This window comes from Bidens hawaiensis, unplaced genomic scaffold (genome assembly GCF_021521415.1).
Source record: "Bidens hawaiensis isolate Kalapana, Puna unplaced genomic scaffold, B.hawaiensis_p1.1 tig00008634_1, whole genome shotgun sequence".
NCBI classification, from domain to species: domain Eukaryota; kingdom Viridiplantae; phylum Streptophyta; class Magnoliopsida; order Asterales; family Asteraceae; genus Bidens; species Bidens hawaiensis.
In genome coordinates, this window is record NW_027491623.1 from 80,250 (window position 1) to 104,726 (window position 24,477).

Genomic DNA, 24,477 nt, shown 5'->3' on the forward strand with positions numbered 1-24,477 from the left:
CTTGTATAGATGAGAAGGAATATTTAAAATAAAAATCTATTAGTAGAGTCTAGGGGGGATACAATAAAAATCAATCATACACAATAAAAATCTCGTCAATATCAAGTCTATTAGTAGAGTCTAGGGAGGATACACAAACTGTACTTCTATCTCAAATGATATAGATGTTGATTCCAGGGAGTCTCTTAGCTAAAAAGTCAAGCATATAAAGTTGTATAAAAGAAACATAAGGTTCAACAAACGACTTATAAATAACATAGAGAAAAAAACGAATAAAGACAATAAATAATAGTAATAATAATAAGTAGGTAAATAAAAATAGTGATAATATTATAAAAATGTACTATTAAAGTATGTGACAAGAAGGAAAATACACATATAAGAGTATAAAATACAAGACTTGGAGAAGTATGAGTATATGAGAATTAAATTTAGAAATTAAATGAATAGATAAACAAATGAATAACTATGAGTAACACAATACAAACATATGTAAAAAGAGAAGCTCCTAACACATTACAATAAGTATAACTATATTAACCTTTTAAAAGTCAATAACTTTAATTCTACGTGTTCAAAGTTTTCTGTCCTCAATCATAACTAAATAAGAAAACATTACACTAGAATGGATGAGTGCTAGAGGCAAACGCAACAAAACATACTTAAAAAATATGGGTCATTGTATAATACTCCATAAACTTTACATAATATTTTTACATAATAATAATTTTTATAATAAGCTTCAGTAAAGCCACTTTATATTTTTATGGTCTCCATAACTCAAATAAAACCCATTTTCATTCATCATCAAACCACTTCCACTTTCTCTCTCTCACTAACTTCATCTCTCCAACCACTTCCTACCTTCATCCATGGCTGCTGCTACTTTACTTCTTTCTCTCCTCATCTTCTCCATGGCCACTCACACAAGTACATTCACATTCTCTCTATCTATCTATCTATATATATATATATATATATATATATATACATTTTATTATTCTAGTAGATCTATGACTAACACACATAAACATGTACTTAACTCTATGTACTAACTTATGTCTATATACATTAAGGTGCAACATGGTGTGTGTGCAAGAAAGGTGGAGATGACAAAGTCCTTCAACAAGCCATAGACTATGCTTGTGGTAACGGAGCTGACTGCACACAGACACACCAAGGTGGTAAATGTTTTAACCCGGATACTATAATGGACCACTGTAACTATGCGGTTAATAGTTATTTCCAGAACAAAGCTCAAGCACCTGGCTCATGTGACTTCAAGGGTGCAGCCACTGTTGTCACCTCAGATCCCAGTTAGTAATCTCTCTTACAATATTATTATTATTATTTTTTTGTTGTAACAGTTTATGGTTTATTTGTTTGTTTAGTTACTTTTAATGTGTGCATTTATTTTCTTACATGTTTTTGGGGTTTTATTATTGTGTAGGTTCCAATGGGTGTACTTTTCCCACTTCTGCTAGGTATGTTCTCTTGTAAATCTTGTTTTTAATAATAATGAAAGTGACTTTATGTAAGACAACATAATTATTATATTTAATTAAGATAAACAAATAGATAAACTTGAACTGATTCGAGTTTAAACAAGCAATTAATAAGTTTGTTTAATAAACGAGTTTAAGCTTGTGATATTATTTTTTGTATCATTTGATTTTGATATATCAAAAATGTATTTACATATTAGTTATTATTGTATATAAAACTATAATAAAAATATAAAATAATATATATTATATTATAACTAAGAAATATAATTATATGAAAATAATTATAAATGTGTATATATATAAATAATAAACGAGCCGGGGCCAAGACGTGTTTGAGTTTGAACAACTATTTACAATACATATATATATATATATATATTCAATAAAAATGAAAAAGAAAAAAAGTCTGGTTTCAACTCAAAAGCAAAATTTTACTATTTTAAATTTTTAATGTTAGTTGAAATGTTACCAACACATTTAATATAAGTATTTTGTTTATAATGATTTGAAATAAATGGTTTAGGTGAAAAGATCTAGTAAGAACCCCACATGTGATTTGTACAGGGCATATTGTATGGTTTAACTAGTGAGGCTTAACCGAGCGTCTGCCCAATAAATTTGTCCATATCGAACGCACCAGCGACATGACCTGATGCCATCACTACCACCACATATATTGATATATATATATATATAAGCCACAATCATAATAATTCTTTTTTTTTTAACATGGTTTAAAGTTTAGGGTTTAGAGTTGTAACTAATATTAACGTTACTCGTTCCAAATATCATATACGCAGTGGCACTGGGACCGCAAACACACGTTCACCAACCAACATTAATGGCGGGCTAGTTGGAGCGATGGGTCCGTCTGCATCCAATGATGTTAGCCATGGTGGGGTGAGGCTACATCAACACACCACCATTTTCGGGATCTTGGCTATCGTGGTGGGTATGGGGGTCGCGATGATGCTTACTTGAGGTTTGATGAAGGACGGGCCTAATTTATGTGTGTAGAGAGTTTAGGGTTTTTAATTTGTTAGCTAGCTAGCTAGTTCTATTTTGATTCTCAAATTGGTGGTTAATTTCTTTTCTTGTTTAAAAATTTGTACTAGGAACATGTGGAATGGTATGTTACTAGTGGTCCCAAAAGGGTGTTTGTTTGCTTTCCTATGTAATGTGTTTAATGAGGTTCTTTTATGTCAAAACATAATAATATCATTCAAGCTCCACTAAACAAATCAAAATATTAACATAATAATATCATTTAAATCAAAATATTAACATAATAATATCATTTAAGTATTTCTAGATAATAATAATAATAATAATAATAGTTCTTATGTCATAAAAGACGTGTTTGGTGACCAGACATGTCATGAAGATGTATTGAGACAAAACACGTCGTGGAAGACGTGTTGAGACCAAACTGTTGGGTTTTAACAAGATTATCAAAGTGATAAAATCCCTATTTTACCAAAAACGCAGCGGATATAAAAGTTTTAAATCTTGTTAATATGATATGTATAAAACCAATTTTAAACATGCAAAACCCAAACCCGGATCCAAATACGAATTACACACTATCAAATACATGCATGTCACTACTACCTTTCAATATGACAAATAGGGTGAAAGAGATGATGATTGAAAGGTAAGAACTTGAATATGGCAGCTCCTCAAGCTAGCATACCCCAAGCTTCAACAACACACCACTTCTAGCTAGAATTTGCACTTGAAATTTTCTTCTTCTTTTCTTATCAATCAATCAATCAATCAATCATACCCAGCAAAATCCCACCGACAGCAAAGCTATAGGTAGGGTCTGGGGAGGGTGGGATGTAGGCACACCGTACCTCTATCCAAAGGAATAAAGAGGTGGCTTCCAGAGAGACCCTCGGCTCTAAGTATATGTGTATGAAGCAAAATAAAGGAAATCAAAGTTTAACAGTTATATAAAAACTACTACTAATTATAATAATATTAATAATAAGGTCACAGTTTAACAGCTATATAAAAGCTAATAATAATTATAATAATAATAATAATAATAATAATAATATATGTAAGGGAAATACCATTATGGTATGTGACCTAAATAAGTCAAGTCTAAGCCCTAAGATATTCAATTCTCTCTAAAAATCCTTAACTTTAATTCTACTTCTCCACTTTAATTCAATTCTTCTTCTTTTCTTATGTTGGATGAAAATACCCAAGAGAGGAAGAGAGAAAAGTTTACTTGGAAATTATGTGTGTTATGAAAGAATGAAAGAGAAAGACTTGGTTTTATTTAAAGACATCTTTCTCTCCACCAATAATAACCATTGCATGTCTCCACTCACCTTGCATGTCTCCACTCAAACATATAATAATATTACATTTGAAAGAGTTATTATCTTTTTTTCTTTTATAAAACTTTAAACATATATATATATATATCCATACATATATACTTTTATAAGTTTATAACTTATAACTTATAAAACTTATTATATGTTAAGAGACATGCTTGGTTATTATTATTCACATATTGTTATTTAACCAACTTAAATAACACTATGTAATGTTCTTTCATAAAACATAAATCATCCATATGATTTGTTTATTACACAAGTACATTTTATTTAGAAACCCCTTTTCAAATAACTCAAGTGTTAATATTCATTTGTTATGATCACATCATATATAAACGAATATTATCGGTGTTTGTCTAGCTTGTTATTGGGTATGGCCCGACTTGGATCACAACGTACTAGCCACATCAATTTAATATGTCTCTTGGGCAGACCGAGTCCAACAATCTCCCACTTGCACAAGATACATAGAAGATTGATGCAAGTAGCAAATACCGCCTAACTAAGGGTTACTACCCCTAATACGTATGACGAAGTGCCGTTCAATAACATTATCCCTTTCAAGTCCCATACTTGAAAATGATTTAGGTTAAACTATCATTTATCCATTTGCCACAAATGTCATGTTAAATCCAGAGACACAGAGTGATCATTCTCTGTTGATTTAACTTGTCAGGCCTTAGACATTTAACTCTCAACGAATAAGAGGGACAAATCCCTTATTGACTACATACGTCTCTCACTATCACCTTGTACTATACTTGAGCTTAGCCTTATGTACTGACATATTTCAGAGCAGCGAAGAACTAAGTCAAAGCATAATAGTCGATGAATATCAAGACCCAATATGTATCTCAGGTCGGAGGATACTATGAAGTTCGCCTTTACTCAAATTTACTTATGATCACAAATCCCAAGGATTCCATGCAGTAAAATTGAGAGCGGGTCAGTCCAATATTTATCCCATAAATATCTATGAACCTTGGCAGCAACCCTTTGCTATATTCATACCTCATGAATATCTACCAATCCAAGTTCATAATAGTCTTACTTTCACATTTGTTCCCACAAATATGAACGACTACGGACGTTTAGAATAATTCAAATTATTCACGGATTTAAACATACTAAAATGGAACATAACTCAAGAACATGACCATAACCAAAACCATATGATTGAGTTAAAATAAAATTGTTCCAATATCCAAATACAAATTTTGATCAAATCCAATCACTAGAATATCGAAGTCCTAAGGCGCAAGTATGACTCTCATGCTTCGGCCTTTCAAGGAGTTTCGTGAGTGGGTCCGCAATGTTTTGATCAGTGTGAACTTTGCGAATACATATCTTTCCCTTTTCAACTTCATCCCTTATGTAGTTGAATCTCCGCTCAATGTGCCTAGTCTTTTGATGTGCGCGGGGTTCCTTGATTTGAGCAATCGCACCCTCGTTGTCACAAAAGATCTCTAGAGGGTCCTGAATGGTACGAACCACTCCTAGATCGGCAATAAACTTTCTAATCTATGCAGCTTCTTGAGCTTCCAGGGCGGCGGCGATGTATTCAGATTCAGTGGTGGATAAAGCTACCACGTCTTGTTTTGCACTCTTCCATGAGACAGCACTACCATTGAGAACGAAAACGTATCCCGATTGTGATCGAGAATCATCTCGATCAGTTTGGAAACTTGCATCAGTGTAACCCTTTACAACGTGTTCCTCCTCACTAGAGCCATATATTAGAAACATATCCTTAGTCCTTCTATGGTATTTCAATATGCTCTTAACAGCCATCCAATGGCTAGTTCCCGGATTTTGTTGGTATCGACTTGTCATGCTCAAGGCGCATGACACATCCGGTCTAGTGCAAATCATGGCATACATGATGGATCCTATAGCAGATGCATATGGGATACCACTCATTTTGTCTTGCTCATCCTTTGAGCTTGGACATTGAGAAGCACTCAACATCGTTCCTCTTTGAATAGGTACCAAACCTTTCTTAGAGTTTTCCATCTTGAACCTTTTCAAGATCTTGTCAATGTATGCACTTTGATTCAAACCTATCAACCGCCTTGATCTATCCCTATAGATTCTTATTCCCAGAATATAGGCGGCTTCACCAAGATCCTTTATGGAAAAACAGCTTCCAAGCCAGGCTTTCACACCTTCCAAGGTTGGAATGTCATTTCCAAACAGTAATATGTCATCGACATATAATACCAGAAAGGTTATGATGCTCCCACTAGCTTTCTTATACACACAAGCTTCATCAGCGTTTTTGATGAATCCAAATTTCTTAACTTCATCATCAAAACGGTGATTCCAACTTCTGGATGCTTGTTTCAATCCATAGATCTTCAACGCATACTTTGTTAGGATGTTGTGGATCGACAAAACCTTCAGGCTGAACCATATAAACATCTTCATTAAGATGCCCATTTAGAAAAGCAGTTTTGACATCCATTTGTCATATCTCATAGTCATACTTTAGCATCGCCACGGGTGAGAAAGTTTCATCATAATCAACCCCTTGAGTTTGAGTGAAACCCTTTGCTACAAGTCTAGCTTTATAAGTATCCAATTTTCCATGCATATCAGTTTTCTTCTTGAAAACCCACTTACTTCCAACCAGCTTGGAATTTAGAGGTGGAGCAACCAAGTCCCATACTTGATTGTCATGCATGGATTGCATCTCAGCATTCATGGCTTCTAGCCATTTGTCACAATCAGATTGCGACATTGCATCTCGGTATGTGGTGGGTTCATCCGAATCAACCACGTAGCATCCATCCATGAAAAATCCATATCTTTCAGGTGGGGTGCTAACTCTACCAGATTTGCGAATGTTTTGTGTGTTTTGATCAACCATTTGATCATCCTCAACAACCTCTTGTTGATTGCTAGTATCAACCAAACGTGTATCGGCTTGTAGTTCTCGATCCTCTTCGAGTTCTACAGTTCTATCAGTTCCTTCCATAAGGAACCTTCTTTCCAAGAACTTAGCCTTTCGAGCTATAAACACTTTATGCTCGCTTGGATTGTAGAAATAATATCCCATCGAATCCGTGGGATATCCTACAAATATACACTTAGTGGATCGACATTCAAGTTTGTCAGGGGTGTAGATCTTAACATAAGCCTCACAACCCCATACCTTTAAATATGAAAATTTTGGAGCCTTTCCATGCCATATTTCAAAAGGTGTCCTATCCAATTTTTTGGTTGGTGCCATATTTAAAATACGGGCAGCAGAGATCACAGCGAAACCCCAAAATGATAGAGGTAATGAGCTTCTAGCCATCATGGATCGAACCATGTCCAATAAAGTTCGATTCCTCCTTTCGGACACACCATTATGTTGTGGTGTTCCAGGTGGAGTAAGTTGTGAGACAATCCCACAAATCTTAAGATGTTCTAGAAACGCATCATTGAGGTATTCACCTCCTCTATCGGAACGTAGTACTTTGATTGTTTTGTTGAGTTGATTTTGTACTTCATTTTGGAAGACTTTGAACATTTCAAAGGCCTCATTTTTGTGTCTTAACAAGAACACATACCCATAGCGACTATAGTCGTCGGTAAGGGTAATGAAGTATCTTTCACCATTTCTTGTTATTGTCCTAAAGGTCCATATACATCCGAATGTATGATACCTAATAAGTCTTTCGCCCTTTCATTTGTTCCATTAAAGGGTTCTTTGGTCATCTTTCCCAATAAACAAGATTCACATTCATCAAATGAATCAACATTTGATTTCAAAAGACCATTCTTTCGAAGTGTATGAATACGATTCTTGTTTATGTGACCAAGACGACAATGCCAAAGAAAAGTATTACTCAAATCCATTTTGAGTCTTTTGGTGTTAGCTTGGTACAACGAGTTATCAATGTATGAGTCATCATGAATTAATTCATAAATGCCATAAAACGGCATCGCTTTAAAATAAAAGACATTATCCATGAAAACATAAATACCATTATCAACAAACTTAAAGTCATAACCAGATTGTCTTAATACAGAAACAGAGATAATATTCCTAGTCAAACTAGGGGAATATAAAATGTTTTTCAAAACAATTTCCAAACCATTTAGAAGCTTTAAAACATAATCTCCTCGGGCTTGGACGTCAACCTTTGCTCCATTGCCCATGAAGAGACTTATATCTCCTTTCTTCATCTCATTTCTTCTTTTGAACCCCTGCAATGAATTGCATATGTGAGTTCCACATCCGGTATCCAATACCCATGTGTTAGAAGAAATAATATTAAGATCAATGTGAATCATGAAAGTTGTACCTGAGGTTTGCCCCGCATCCCTCTTAGCTTTCAACTCCTTGAGATAGGTCGGACAGTTTCCCATCCAATGACCTATCTCACCACAACCAAACCACGGATCCTCAGCGCTAACCTTTAGCTTCTTTGGCTTTGGCTCCGCCTTTGCCTTTCCCTTGAACCCCTTCTTGACTTGCCCCTTACCAACGGCAACCTTTGCTTTTGGTTCCGGGTGATGCCTTTTCTTTGAGCCACCCTCATTGATCGCAAGAACGGGTAAAACCTTTTTACCCATGCCGGCCTCGGCTGTCTTAAGCATTGCGTGAAGCTCACCAATGCTTTTGTCCCATCCATTCATGTTGTAGTTCATGACGAATGTCTCAAACCTTTTAGTTAAGCCATTTAGGATTAAATCCGTGGCTAACTCTTTTGAGACGGGACAGTTAAGCCGTTCAAGCCGATCAATGTGGCTCTTCATCTTAAGTACATAAGATGAAACATATTGGGTTTCTTCCATATGACATGCATGAAGCGCTCGAACCGTTTCGAATCGCTCAACCTGAGCTTGAGTAAGGAACATTTCCTTAAGTTGGGTTATCATGTCATACGCCCCATGATTCTCGAAATCCTTTTGGATCTCGGGAATCATTGTTCCCAACATGAGGCAAGAAACTTGCACCGAATCCTCGGTGTATTTTAACCAATCCGCATAGGCATCCAAGTTATTGACATCGGGTTCATCAGGAATAGGATCGTCTAAAATATAAGACTTCTTTTCTTGCTTGAGAACAATTCTCAAGTTTCGATACCAATCCATGAAGTTGTTAAAGTTTAGACGATCCTTATCCAGAATGGATCTTAGTGATAGATTATGCACGTGTGGGATAATTGCGTTCGGTGCGTTGTTTGCGGCCATCTAAAAGAATTTTAACAAAGTTCAAATTAGTATTTTCGATATTAATAAAATTTTAATCTTTAATACCCTTTAAATGTCTCCAAGACAATTATTGATTAAAATCTAGAACCCAACGTTTCATTCAAATAGTAGTTAGGTGACCTTTATCCTACTATTCGAATTAACAAGGTAGTCAACGTTTGACAATTGCAACCCTTTGCAACTTCTAGTTTTATGGGATCGGTTAAACATCATATGTTTAGTTGGTATGTTAAATCCCATAAACACCTTTGAACGCCATGTTAAGGTGATCCTATAGTCATGGTTTCAAATCAAGTCGTCCTACTTATACACACGCGTGAGTTTACTCATACAAGTGGTTAGGTGATCCTAATGCCAAAAGTACTTGTAAAATCACCTTAAGATCACAAGTTTTCTTAAAAGTGCTTAGGTGATCCTAACTCACTTTCAAGTCTACAAGTGACTTAAGTGTTGTATAAAAGGATGGTGTTTAACTTGTTTTTTAAAAAGGGATTTTAGTTTTCTAAATTCTAGATTGGAAAACTATTTATTGTACCTTTCATTTGCATGCATTCAAATGTATGGTACTTAGTTGAAAAACCCATTTTCAAAGTTCCAATTAATAAAACCCATTTTTATTATGAAATCATTAGTTATTAATAAAACCAATTTTTATTACCTAACGATTTCTAAGGAACCAATTTTATGCTAGTTGATTTTAAGTTGTTAAGCAAACCATATTGCAAATAATAAGTAAATCAACAATGCAAGCATAAAATATACACAACCACAAGTTCATAACCATAGCCTCCTAATATTAACCACACTTGTTGACCGAAGACAAGTGTGTCAAAAAGTCTCTCCTAAGGGACCCAAAAGAACATGCACTTGTGTCGGTGAACTCCCACTTGATTCCGCATCCATATGCTCCAAGTGTTTACTCCCGGTGTTGTGGTCTTCATCATTTTATTTGGGCTTCCATCCATGCATCTTATTTTACAAACTATATCCTAATACATTTTTCTAGTAAAAGAAATATATATAATCTACTTATTATTACAAGCCATATGAATGAATAAATAGATTACAAACCCAAATAAATATTACAACCAAATCGAATGAACAAACAACCAACACAATCATTCAACCAAACACAAGGCCATGGCTAGGTTATGAACATCTATTACACATCCAAATATGCAATAATACAAGACCAAAATGGTTCCCCTTTTTGCCTCAAAACTTTCGGCCAAAGCTTAAGCAACCGAAAGTTTCGGGTTTTGTCCAAACAAACTAAACAATCATCCAAATGACTTGGTTTTTCAAGATTACCACATGCATGTAAAGTATAACCTTGAAAAACCATGGGGTAACCAAAACCCCAAAAATTTTCGGCCAAATGGTGAAACCCACCATAAACCCGAAAAATTTTGGGACTAATGAAGCATGCATTCGTATAACCTGGCTTTGATACCATTGTTGGGTTTTAACAAGATTATCAAAGTGATAAAATCCCTATTTTACCAAAAACGCAGCGGATATAAAAGTTTTAAATCTTGTTAATATGATATGTATAAAACCAATTTTAAACATGCAAAACCCAAACCCGGATCCAAATACAAATTACACACTATCAAATACATGCATGTCACTACTACCTTTCAATATGATAAAACCGGGTGAAAGAGATGATGATTGAAAGGTAAGAACTTGAATATGGAAGCTCCTCAAGCTAGCACACCCTAAGCTTCAACAACACACCACTTCTAGCTAGGATTTGCACTTGAAATTTTCTTCTTCTTTTCTTATGTTGGATGAAAATACCCAAGAGAGGAAGAGAGAAAAGTTTACTTGGAAATTATGTGTGTTATGAAAGAATGAAAGAGAAAGACTTGGTTTTATTTAAAGTCATCTTTCTCTCCACCAATAATAACCATTGCATGTCTCCACTCACCTTGCATGTCTCTACTCAAACATATAATAATATTACATTTGAAAGAGTTATTATCTTTTTTTCTTTTATAAAACTTTAAACATATAAATATATATCCATACATATATACTTTTATAAGTTTATAACTTATAACTTATAAAACCTATTATATGTTAAGAGACATGCTTGGTTATTATTATTCACATATTGTTATTTAACCAACTTAAATAACACTATGTAATGTTCTTTCATAAAACATAAATCATCCATATGATTTGTTTATTACACAAGTACATTTTATTTAGAAACCCCTTTCCAAATAACTCAAGTGTTAATATTCATTTGTTATGATCACATCATATATAAACGAATATTATCGGTGTTTGTCTAGCTTGTTATTAGGTATGACCCGACTTGGATCATAACGTACTAGCCACATCAATTTAATATGTCTCTTGGGCAGACCGAGTCCAACACAAACATGTCACAAAAGACGTGTTTTAAGAGACATTTCCGAAAACTTTTATTTATGGTGACAACAATTAAATCTTCTTCCATTAATAGGACAATAAAAAAACAAAGTTATTGTAGCAATAAAAAAACAAATTCCGGTCCTTCACGCCATGCGCCCTTGTTGATTGTGATCGAGGTTCGAGGACAACAATCACCGATCACAATCCAAGCAATCGCCCTTGTTGATTGTTATGAAGGCCCTATGATGGATGTTTAATTGTTCATCCACTACAAGTACAACGGTTCAATTCCTGGGACCCAGTAACTAGTTAATGAACTAAGGGGTAAATGGTCTATGTTTGTTTATGTTTAATAGACTATTTTGTGCAGTGTGTTATGTTTGTAAATATTTGGTTTTAGTTGGACAATTGGATAATTATTTGTCGGGTTTAACAAAATTAGTGGGTTTAACGGTATTGTTTAAAATTTTTTGTTTTAAAATTTTATAAATAATTTTTTAAATTCTCGGTCGTCATTTTCCGCCCTACCTAAAAGCCGGCCATGTTATAAAATCAAATTTAAAGAGAGCCCTCATATATACAATCGTATAAATACATGTTTCTTCCTTCAAAGTTTAAACGTGTTACAAGACGAACCATCATTTTTCTCTCTCTCTCACATTACAAATAACATTAAGTATACTTATACACTATACACTTATGTTCTCTCACTATATTTGTGAAACATATTTGTGTTTGCATAATAACACGACACACATACTTAGATCATAAACCGGTCATGTTCTTCAATCTGATCTCATGTCATGATCCGACCAATAAGTTCCTAGGATTTTATGTCATTTAGATTTGTTGGTAGCTAAGAATTAGGAGTTTTAGAAGCATAAACTAAAGAAAAAACAAACATTAATCACATAGGTTGCTGTGTTACTTAACAATCTCCTAATTATATGTCATTCTTTTGATTTTTCATCTTAAATAATATCCACATCAATCTCCCTACTTAAGCATCACCAATGATCACTTAATCCCAAAACATCAAACATGGCTGGTGGTGGAGATCATGACCTTACTGCCATTACATCAAAACCCGACCAACACGTCGTTCGCAAGCCACGAGGCAGGCCAGCCGGTTCCAAAAACAAGCCCAAACCGCCTATCATCATCACCCGAGACAGTCCCAACACGTTGCGGGCCCACGCCATGGAGGTCAGCCCGGGTTGTGACATTGGTGAGAGCTTAGCCACCTTTGCTAGAAGAAAACAACAAGGGATATGGGTGTTAAGCGCCACCGGGTTCGTGAGCAACGTCATGTTGCGTCAACCGTCTATGTCGTCTGCTGGGCCAGGCTCCGGGCCTGTAGTCACTCTTCATGGTCGGTTTGAGATTTTATCATTGGTGGGTTCGGTACTCCCGCCACCTGCTCCACTAGGTGTGACTGGTTTAGCCATATACCTAGTGGGCCCACAGGGCCAGGTGGTGGGTGGCGCTATTGCTGGACCACTTATGACATCTGGCCCTGTGGTGATCATGGCAGCCACTTTCATGAATGCCACTTTTGATAGGTTGCCTATTGAGAAAGAAGAAGCGATTGCGACACATGATCAACTTCAGCGTCGTGCCATTGGTGTTTCAGATATCTACGTGCCACCACAAAACATGATTTCTAACACTAACCTCCCTCCGCCCGAGATGTATACTTGGTCAATGGCTCGACCGTTGTCTAAGGCATGAAAACTTAATTTAGTTAATGTTCAAAAATTTGGTAACTCAACATCATGGAAGCTCAAATTGTATTACTTAGAATCGACTAGCGCGTTAATCTCGTGTTTTAAATGTGTCATGTAAACTCCTGTTAGGGATAATGATATAAGAAATATAGATGCTCAAATCCGTGCTTAGTAACACCATTCATGATGTAGTATTCCTTACGTCATGTCACGACAGCTTTTAAATATATATATATATATATACTTTACGCTTAAATTTATTCATATTCTTAACTTAAATCCTACTTTTACATTAACTAATATTTAATAACATAAGATTAATGTGCTCGAGAGGTCCATCCCTGGTAACGATGGAGGCTACCGGGGAAATCAGTAAAAAGCCCGTCAACTCGCATTGTGTTTATCCAGTAATCAAAGTCCACATAAGGGTCTTGACTGAAGTTAAAAGGCAAGTACTGGTTTTCATTGCGAAATGTGTACGGGTGCACCTGCAAGAGAAACAATTAAAGTTAATGACTAATAATCAGATTCACCTCAATATGGTGTTTTGACAGTATAGTTTAAAAATTACTGTTGACCTTTCGGGTCAAAAATCAGAAAGTCAACTATGTACTTACACAAGGTTTCAAGAAATTTCAAGAATATATTTATGATCATAATGAACTTACTAACATAATACAAATGGGAAAAGATTTTTGTGAGGAACTAATAACAAAATCTACTGTTGGACTTAATTTCCGTCCTCGAGTCAATGAGGCGGGTTGGGCCGACTCATCGAGCCTATGATGAGTTCGTGTCTTGTTTATCAAGTTGAGCACGTGACTTGGTTTACATGGAATAAATTACTTGGTGAACAAGTCGAGCAAATGACTTGGACAACAAGAAATTTATTTATTAATTATTATTTAGATTTGTTTTTACCAATTAGTATTTGAATATGATTGTGGTATTTGTATTCTAGTCTAGTTGGGTTTTGAAATCTAAATTAGTATATATACCCGAGCTTGTGGGTTATATCATTAAGAGAATTAAAGGTTTTAAATATTGTAATTTTTCGAGCTAATGAAAGTTACAAGGATCGAGTTTATGATCTAAATCCGTTTTGTGTTTTCGATTCTGGTTACCAAACTTCATCTACATCATTTTTTACTTTAGAAAGTAAAACTTTGACCTGAGAAGTCAAACTGTGACTAATGTACCTGTAGATTATGAGCGTGGGCCCGGGTCACGAGATCAGTAGGCGTTTGAAGGTAGCTGCTACATTTTACGGGCACAATAGTGTCTTTCCCTGGACCAATACCAACAACATATTCTTTAATATAACTCAAATAGTAATCCGACGTGATCTCTGCATACGTCTGCACAAGAATAACCATAGTTAGATAATATGTAATTCACTAGTAATTAAAGTTACAAAAATGACATTTTTGTTTTGAAATAAATGTATGTTATTGAACTTTTTGTTTACCTGATTCGTGTCTTGTGTTCTCACGTCCACATCATCGAGTAAGAAGATCTTTGGTAGATCTGTTTGGTTATGGATATGAACAAGTGATGACGGGGCGAGTGACTGAATGAAACAAGGTTGTTTTAGCCACTCTTTCGATAAATATGAACCTTTGTAACTGTATTTGTTAAGGATGTCCACAAAAACATCTTCAAATCTCTTTCCTTTTGGTCATTTCACCTGAAATAATTAGTTATAATTTCATAAATCCCGTGTTGATGTCGAGAATATAAGCAAATAACTTAAACTTACATGTTGGTTCACCAATACCGGATTTTTAATTTCTGGATATATTCCAACAACCCTTGGTGCATTTATCGCGATTTGAATGTACTCTTCGAATGTGATAATGGGAAACTTTCCTGTTCATCATCGCATAACATATTGATTATGTTATATTAAACTAACTAACTAACTAACTAATTAACTAACTAACCATTATATTGTGGATCACGGAACGAAAACCTCTGCTTCGTCCTCAAAGTTTTCAGTTCTTTTAGTGTGAAATCAACTGCGAACAGTCAACTAGTTAGCAAATCATTTACACAACGACACTAATCGAATAATATATTTTGAATCAAAACTGAAGCATACATATGAAAAATCCAGTTTCGTTTTTCCCTTCAACTTGATAAGTTTTGACTCGGTCTGCAAACTCCTTGTGGTCTGCAATATCAGCCGAACTGTCGAGTGTGAAGTCGTGGAGACACATAAGCACACCGTCTTTACTAACTAATATATCCGCTTCAATGAAGTCTGCACCTTCTTCAATAGCCCTCTGTAGGAAGTAAAACTATAAACATATAATACTACAATATTAATGTAGCATTTTTCTGAATAAAGTGATTGAGGAGGTTTTATACTTTCATGTATTTGTATACACGTAAATATAAAGTTTAATAAATTTACTAGGTAAGCTGGAGTAGTCTCTTCTGGGAGTACTCCACTTGAACCTCTATGCGCAATGTTAAACGGACGAAACGTCTGTAGGGGCCTTTTTGTAAATTTGCCATCAGCTGGAAGCGGAGAGAGTCTACTTGCCGAACACCCGATAAAGAGTAGCAGAAGAGTAACAATATTGGTGCAACCTGGAAAGTGTTTCATCAATCAAAACATTACATACATTATTGTTTAGAGCATATGCAGTACAAAATATTTACAAACTTGTTATTAATCTGACACAAATAACATGTACAAACATTCCCATGACATTTCATCATTTACTTTTACATTTATTTTCCGTAACTACTTTATATATTTTAATAACTAACTAGTTTAGCTTTTAATATCGTATAAATAAATATAATATTTAAGTAAATAAAAAAGTTTGAAGTTGCTAAATTTTTTAATATTTTATAAGTGAGTTAAATTCAAAAATATGGAACATGAATTGCTTACTTGATGAGTCCATGGCACATAATCAGTGTTTGATAATGCAGTTCTTAATTGATGTTTGGATATTTTATAAAGAGGGTTGATGGAATATCCTACAAATAAACTAAAATTTGAATTGACTGTTTGTTTGGATTTGGTTGAGATATTTTTCATATGTCACATGGTATATGACTCAAGATCGGTGACACGAGTTGTTTGCAAACACCCAAAAGTTAATTACCATAATGAAACTCTACACGGTTTATATAGACCAGACCTAAACATATTTGTATCTACCTAAGATTTAGGTAAATTAATTATAATAATTAAATAAACCAAATGTCCTAAACCGACACCTATTAGAAAGTATTAGAATCTTGATCATTTTTTTTGAAACTTGTGCCTTACACGCCAAGTTATTGCACTTCAAGGATATTGTTGGAAATTGCCAACAATGACCGGTATGTCAAAATGGCAAAAACGACAAGAAATTATGTAGATTACCCGGAATGACAATATGAATTAAGTTGTGAGTGTGTGAGAGAGAAATATACATATTTAATCAATCTAAATTATACAATCTTACACTCCGGTTCAGTTTGATACGAACAGTTTTTTTATGTAAGACGAATTCTAAACCGTTCACTACACACTTCAGTTTGAATAATTTGAAATCAACAAAATAACTGCCAAAAAAAAAGAAAAAGAAAAAGAAAAAAAGAAAAAAAAAATGAAACCGAGAATACACTTATAATTTAGAGGATGGATTGAAAATGCTTGTACTATGCTACATAACCAATAAAAAGAATACAAAAATAATCTTGTACTCAATTTGTATTTTGTGTTATTTTGTTTGTATTATGATGCATCGATAAATAAAAAGAAGGTAAAAGCAAAACGCAATTGACGGGAGTAAATCTTGCTAACTACTATAGAGAAATCTAAACCTTGTATTTAAAATGTTAACGAAAATGCAGTATATTGTGAAAATTTTATAATTTACTTTGACAATGCAAATTCATATTTTTTACGTTTCTAGTAACATGTAAGATTGTCTCGAATGTGGGGTTTGACGGTTTGTAACCCGTTCGTTGACGGCGTGGCTTTCACCCGCCTAATATGTTGCGTTGTTGCACCTCTCATATGCGGCTTCCGCATGTTGATAACTAATTAACTGACCATTATATTGATGATCGCAGAACGAATACCTTTGCTTAGTCCCTAAAGTTTTTAGTTCTTTTACTACAAACAGTTATTAATTAGCAAATCATTCACATAATGACAATAATCAATATTTTCAAATCGAAACTCAAGCTTACATATGAAAAATCCAGTTTTATTTACTCCTTCAACTTCATACGTTTTCACTCGGTCTGCAAACTCCTTGTGGCCTACAATGCTAGTCGAGCCATCAAGTGTGACGTCATGGAGACACATAAGCACATCGTCTTACCAACAAGTATATCCGCTTCGATGAAGTCAGCACCTTCTTCAACTGCTCTATGTAAGAGTAGCAGAAGAGTAACAATGGCGCAACCTATGAAAAATGTTTTGCCGATCAAAAACATTACAAACGTCAATAGTTATGAGTTTAAGCAACATTATTTATAAGAGCATATGCAGTACAAAAAATTCACAAATTTGTTTAATAATCTGACACAAATAACACGTACAAACATTTCCATACACATTTCAAAAAATGTCGTTACATGTCATCATTTACATTCACATTTGTTTCTCGTAACTACTTATGTATTTAATAACTTATTGAGCTTTTAATATCGTATAAATAAATATAATATTTAGATAAATCTTAAAATTTGAAGAAGTTAATGTATCTTTTAATATTATATAATTGAGTATAATATAAAATTTGAACAAAGACTTAGAACATGAAGTGCTTACTTGATGAATCCATGTCATGTAATCTGTGTTTATAATGTTGTTCTTGATTGATCGTGTTGGGAATCCGGGTATTTACAATTAACAAAGAGGGTTGATGGAATATCCTACAGATAAATTGAAATTTGAATCGACCGTTTGTTTGTTTGGATTTGATTGAGATATTTTTTTTATATGTCACGCGGTAAATATTAAGGTGATTGAGCAAAAATTAATTTATTATTACAAATTACTGGTATGCCAGAAAGGCAAAAACGACAATAAATTTTGTAGATTAGAAAATAACTAGTGTCACCCGGCACGTTGCGCCGGGGCATATTGGTGAAATCCGGGTGTTGGTAGAATCCAAGTGTTGTCGGTCCCGGGCGTTGAGACAGTAAGTCGACGTGAATTCCTTCGGTTTCGATTACGTGTTTTATTTATCTGAACTAAAACAAAAAAAGTGTAAAAAATTGGCGCTGACCAATGGGGTGGTAATGGTAAAATTCGGCATTGGTAAAACATTAGCGTTGTCAATCTCAGGCGTTGAGATGGAGAATCTACGCAAATTCGCTTGGTCTCCGTCGCGTTTGTTACGATAATTAAGAATTAAATAAAAAACAAATGTGGCATTTGGTAGTTTTCTTTACGTTTGTTACAACCCTGAAACTAAAACAAAAAACGGTGAGTCTACGTGGTTTCGGTCGGCAACCGTCACTTTTTGTTACGATACCAGAACTAAAAAAAAATAGCATTCGATCGATTTATGTAATTTTCGTTATGTTTCCTAGACTAACAAACAAAAACATAAACAATACAAATAAACTAACGTGACCACTAAGGTGCCGTCAAGTGGTCCAATCACTTGTGGCACCAAAATTCTCTTTTATATATATTAGTAATTATTATGGTAAAAGATTCAATACAAGGACTTTTTACCATATAAAGTGTACAAAGCATTTAACGCCATAATTACGCATTATGTCAAATATTTACAAATTAAGTAAATAAACTACGCATAAAATTAACTAATTACGCAAAGGAAACTACACAACATATAAAAATATAAAAATAACTAAATGCAATAAAAAAAATTACGCAAAATATATGGTGGGTAATTATTAAGGATAAATATATAGACCACCATCTAAATTCCAAACAGCCAATAAAAGCATGCCACGTTGACAACACCAATATCAATCACCCAAATCCAAGACCCATGTAGTTTCTTTCTGTATCACACAAATGCTGCAACTAAAAAAGCAAAATATATAATAAAAATAAACAAATAATAAGAGCAAAAACCATTAAAAAAAAATCAAAAGGAGCAGAAGGATGACACCTTTGGTTTCATCAATGGCTACTACACAGAAGCCTCTAAACACTTCTGGATATAAGAAGGTTAGCCTTTGTTTTGAGTTTTCAGTGCATATATAGACTTTAGATGCTTTATTAGATTACCCTTGTGTGTGTTTCTTGAATCTTGAAGAAAGATTTGAAATATATTGCATATATATATATATATATATGGTGAGGTTAGAGTACAATAATTGCTTAACGTACGATGCGAGACGCTTAAAGGCAAAAACAAGTTTTATTGTTATTGCAATACATAATTAAAATCTTTATTTAAATGCTTAAAGAAACATTGTTTTGGGAGATTTTGTTCTTCTGATAAACTGGTTCGGTTTGGGTTTGACTGGTTTTAAGGTATATGATTACAAAATAATTGCAACCTTAAGGTTCGAGTTGGCTCCAAACCGGTTTTGAAATTGGATTCAGTTCGGGTTCGGGTTCAAACCGGTTTAGAAATTAACAAGTGTTTAATCTAGTTTCACTATGCTAAAATCTAAGATCACTTTAAAGACAAAAAGGATGGATCTTTAGGGATTTCCAAGTCGATTATGCATCATTATTTGTACACTACTATCTACCAATGCATAAAGCTGTTAAAAATAATAACAGGCAGTCTAATTGTCTTTACACATTTTCCAAAACTACACAGGCTGTAACAATGAGGGGTACACGCAGCAGCAAGCAAACAACCACATCAAGCATTAAACTCCTAACGAATGTTGAAAAACTAAGACTGCTAACAAAAGCCGAAAAGGCAGGTTTGCTTTCAGCAGCAGAGAAGGCAGGATTTTCACTATCTTCAATAGAAAAACTCGGGCTGCTTTCCAAAGCCGAAGAGCTTGGAGTCCTTTCAGCTGCAACCGACCCATCAACACCCTCGGCTCTATTGACCTTAAGTTTGTTCCTATTGGGTTTGGGTCCATTATTGGTGTATTTACTTCCTGAGGAGTACCCTTGGGAGATTGGGCTGCAAGTGGTGGCGGCTCTTGTTAGTGTTGTTGGAGGTTCGGCTGCTTTTGCAGCTTCAAATTTTGTGTCTAATTTGCAAAAGTCAAGTTGAAGATGCAGATATGTGTTTTTTCATGTTATTATTATTGTTGTATACAGTTTGGATTCTTGAAATTTGCACATTATTAGGCTAATAAATAAGGTGTAAACAAACCGAACCAACTAAAATGTGCGTGTTGAACGTGATTATATAAAACACTAAAACTGCAGAATAATTAGTTCCAAAACAGAATCTGCTAGTAAGATGGTTATAAATATCCAACACAAACATCAGTAGTCCAAAAAAGATCAACTTTTGTGCTACATAATCAAGTCACAAAAAATAAACAAGCCGATACGTCTAAAATCATGGTCAAAATTGTGACTGCAGACATGATTACTGCCCGGATTCAGTCTCTTTATTCGGTTGATGATTTAATCTCCCACTGCCATTCTGATCAACTCGTTGATAAACCTCTGTGTTTCGCCCCATGGGACCTCTTGAACGGTTGGAAAACTCACCCTGGTATCTAAACTCGTTTCACCCAAAGCCTCGCCCACCAAAATAATTGCCACGACCCCTGAAACCACCGCCTCTTCCACCAGGGTACCGCCCTCTTCCACCACCACCACCACCACCAACTGAGAAATCATTTTTACAAGGACTCGTTAAGCCACTAATGAATCGGATTATTCTACAAAAGACGAATATAAAAACATTTGTAGTTACCTCGGGCGGTTGTTCTCTTCTCTTCAACAACCACCTGGCGGTTGCCAATTGTGATAGAAGGTGCCTGTAAAAGATTTTAAATCTTGAGCATGGGTTCAAGTTTCTTATAAATGGTCAAAACATGGGGTCAACTCAGGTTATGATTTATCTCTAATGGGTCAATTCAAGGTCATACCTTTATAGCACTATGCATGGATTCCAATGACTCGAACTCCACAAAACCAAAACAAAAATCCTGTAGCTGAAAACAAGAAAAAATGACGACTTTTAAACATAAATCAAGACCGAACACATGAAATTAAGAAGCAAACCTTATGACTTCTGACTTGAACACCATTGGTTTTAATTGGCCCAAATCTTTTAAACTCTTCCTCAAGTTGTGCAACAGTTGCATTCATAGGTAAATTCCGTACATATACAGAGTGACCTTCAATTCAATATTTCAAACAAATAAACGGTCAGCAAGCGCATGATCAACAAAATGTTAATGAATACACAAAGCATGTTTGTTACCATCTTCATGAACTTTGCTACTTTCAGGAACGTTAACAACCACCGGAACCGATGGTTCTGGTTCTGGAGACGGCTTTGCGGTCCTAGACTTTAGTTGATCCGTGTTAGCAGGGGCCCACCTTAAACTGCTGCTCTGAACATGGCTCGAACCAGATGATCCGATGTTCTTGGGTACCCTTACAATCGAAGCATATGATTTCTTCTCCTCTTGTGTTGCAGACGCGTCCGGTTTCTGTAACAAGCCCGTTTCGTTTGGGCTTGTTTGAACCGGAAGAGGCTCATCCACAACTTCCTCCTCAAGACCCGACCCTGACCCTTCATTAACCTCAGGGTCACAAGCTTCTGACACGTTATTCACATCCTCAGCTGTCAAGGTTGCTGTAGAATCATGTGTCGGATTTTTGTCTGTAACATGAGTCGCCACTGAAATCATATGCACATAACTATAAGTATACCTTAGAATATGTTTTTTCCCCTAAAGTAATTAAAACACAGTCAACATACCTGAATTTGGTGCTGCCAGGTCAGCAGGAGCGCTGTCTACAATATTCTCAACAGGTGTAGAAGTCGTCTCCAATGGCGCAGTTTCCTCAACAAACCTAAAAACATCATTTTGAACAAAGTAGCCTTTTTCTTGTGGCGCAAGAAAGAACGTTTGAGCAAATTTTCTCTTCACATTGTCTTTTCCAGTTAAGCAACCAGTCACTAGAACAATAACACCTGACTGATGTGAATCTTGTGCATCTGCAGTTTTAATCTCAGCTTTGATGTTTTTGTAATCAAGTGACTGAATCTTGTCATCAATGGCCTAATTTAACGAATTAGACAAAAAAGTTTCAAACTTTGGTTTTAATATTATAATATTCGACAAAATAACAAATTATTAACAGCAAAAGGAACTCACTTGCATGGTTGTTACAGAACTCATGAAACCATTTGCATCCGGCCTGCTTAAAATGCTTGAATCCTGATAAAACTTATGAACAAGTTCAGGAGATTGATGAAGAATATGATAATACTGCTCCACAAATGCATTGCCAACAACTTGAGCACTATGAAGAACAGCAGCAGGACTTGCAGCCTGCGATGCCATCCGTACATCACATTCACCATTAGTATCCATGTACCATATAATAATAACCCATTAGACACCTGCAGGGGCGAAGCACAGCGAGGGCCATGGGCTAACCCCCCCCCCCCCTGTTTTTTCGCACAGCGGTGTAAATTTAGCTGTTTTTCGCCCGAAATTTTTTATATGTAGTGTAAATTTACCCCTTTTTTGACCAAAAAATTAAGCCCCCCCCCCCCCCCCCCCGCGGGTTTTGTCACGCAGCAGTGTAAATTTAACCGTTTCTCGCCCGAAAAATTTTTATACATGGTGTAAATTTACCCGTTTTCGGCCAAAAAATTAAACCCCCTCCCCCCTCGGTGTTCTTGTCCAAGCTTCGCCACTGGACACCGGGTACTAACATATACAATTAGAATATAAATGGAATAATGCCACCAAAAAAAACAAACACATAAATAAATAAATTAGACTTATGCTAGTGGTAGCCAAAAGCGTACACCAGCTTACATGTCACATCATACGGGACATACCGCCGTCAAAACGACGCATGAGTGGTGTATAGATAGGTAAACATAAACATAAACAATCAACTAAATCTAAAATTAATTATATCTAGTGACACATAAAGATATAATAATAAAATAGAGCAAAATAGAATTTTGAATGAAACCCTAATAAGCAAAACAAAACCCAGGTGAGGAGTCAATCAAATCAAATGAAATAATATAGAGAAACTCAAAACCGGAAATAGATCTTGAATCATTCGTTATATTAAAAGTGAAATTAATGGTTTGATTAATATAGTACCTGATGATGAAGCAAAGCAAAGATCTTTAGAGGGTTTTGTGAATCAGAAGGCAAAAGGACAAAGCAAGCGACACGGCAAAGATTCGAAAATAAACTTATGGATGTTCTTGAAAACGAGATCAATCAAATCTTACTGAAAAGGAACTATTATTATTATTATCATTATTATTATTATTATTATTATTATTATTTATTTTTTTAAACTATAAATTTATTTGCCCCAATCCGATCATAATACGTTGTTTTAACTAGACTCACACTGGCTTTAAAATTTAGCTTGGCCGTTCCTTCGGGAAATCATACCGCTGGATGTCACTCTCTAGTATAACACACGATGGGATGAAAACCTGCGTGAACTTAGGATTCAAACCAGTGTTGTAAAACTCGGCCTAGGCGGCCGAGTACTCGGCGCCTAGGCGCTCCTCGGCACATCACTGCACCACTTTTCTTCTCCAAGATCAAAAAACTCAGAATCGGCCCTAGGCGGGCCAACTCGGACCTAGGCGGCTCTACTCGGGCTAGGCGGTCCAACTCGGTCTTAACAAAAGTTTGACTTTTATTAAAAAAACACAATTTCTCCAAGAGCCTATCACTGCTTTTTTTCCTTTTCACGCTAAGACGCAACCTAATTTTTGTTCTAAACTCGCAACCACCATTGTTATCATCCAATTCGAAGTTCTAAACTCCAAACCTCTTTTTTGAGTACGATTGAGGTAAATCTTTCATCAACTGAGACATGTGCTTGACTTAATACGTACATGTTGTTGATTGTTTTTGTATTTTTCATTTGTATTTTGTATAATATTTAGTAAACCTTTCATATTTGACATATATATAATCTCCAAAAAAAAAAATTTCTTTATAAAATACCTTGTTCGAGTACACCCCCCTAGACCGAGTACTCGCAACTCCCTAGTCGACCGCCCTGGGAGCGCCTAGCGACTTTTGCAACCTTGATTCAAACTGACAAGCTTGCACAAAGTGGAGATCGAACTTAAGTTTTCATCGCAATTTGTTTTGATTATGGATTACATGTGCGTTTACTTCCATCTACATGTAAATAACTCTCGC

General features: G+C 35.2%; 3 protein-coding genes and 2 pseudogenes across 4 annotated transcripts; 3 read left to right on the forward strand and 2 right to left on the reverse strand.

Moving 5' to 3' along the window:
• Positions 1-798: 798 nt before the first annotated feature.
• Positions 799-2,659, forward strand: LOC143529664 (PLASMODESMATA CALLOSE-BINDING PROTEIN 1-like). The gene is made up of 4 exons (XM_077025406.1): positions 799-930; positions 1,077-1,316; positions 1,451-1,484; positions 2,309-2,659. The coding sequence occupies exons 1-4, from the start codon at positions 873-875 to the stop codon at positions 2,487-2,489; spliced, it is 513 nt and encodes a 170-aa protein (XP_076881521.1). The 5' UTR covers positions 799-872; the 3' UTR covers positions 2,490-2,659.
• A 9,608-nt stretch (positions 2,660-12,267) lies between these two features.
• Positions 12,268-13,398, forward strand: LOC143529663 (AT-hook motif nuclear-localized protein 16 pseudogene; annotated as a pseudogene).
• Positions 13,399-13,451: 53 nt separating this feature from the next.
• Positions 13,452-17,500, reverse strand: LOC143529660 (glycerophosphodiester phosphodiesterase GDPD5-like; annotated as a pseudogene). The gene is made up of 6 exons (XR_013134708.1): positions 17,383-17,500; positions 15,126-15,200; positions 14,942-15,051; positions 14,651-14,869; positions 14,382-14,540; positions 13,452-13,670 (listed from the first exon to the last, which is right to left on the reverse strand). The product of XR_013134708.1 is annotated as a glycerophosphodiester phosphodiesterase GDPD5-like (transcript).
• Positions 17,501-19,173: 1,673 nt separating this feature from the next.
• On the forward strand, positions 19,174-20,422 carry LOC143529648 (uncharacterized). The gene is made up of 2 exons (XM_077025396.1): positions 19,174-19,345; positions 19,950-20,422. The coding sequence occupies exons 1-2, from the start codon at positions 19,280-19,282 to the stop codon at positions 20,358-20,360; spliced, it is 477 nt and encodes a 158-aa protein (XP_076881511.1). The 5' UTR covers positions 19,174-19,279; the 3' UTR covers positions 20,361-20,422.
• A 172-nt stretch (positions 20,423-20,594) lies between these two features.
• LOC143529662 (nuclear transport factor 2-like) lies at positions 20,595-22,675 on the reverse strand. Its single transcript, XM_077025405.1, has 7 exons — positions 22,435-22,675; positions 22,035-22,338; positions 21,531-21,953; positions 21,329-21,444; positions 21,193-21,258; positions 21,018-21,081; positions 20,595-20,929 (listed from the first exon to the last, which is right to left on the reverse strand). Exons 1-7 carry the CDS (start codon positions 22,651-22,653, stop codon positions 20,829-20,831), a joined length of 1,293 nt encoding a protein of 430 aa, XP_076881520.1. The 5' UTR covers positions 22,654-22,675; the 3' UTR covers positions 20,595-20,828.
• Between the last annotated feature and the right edge of the window lie 1,802 nt (positions 22,676-24,477).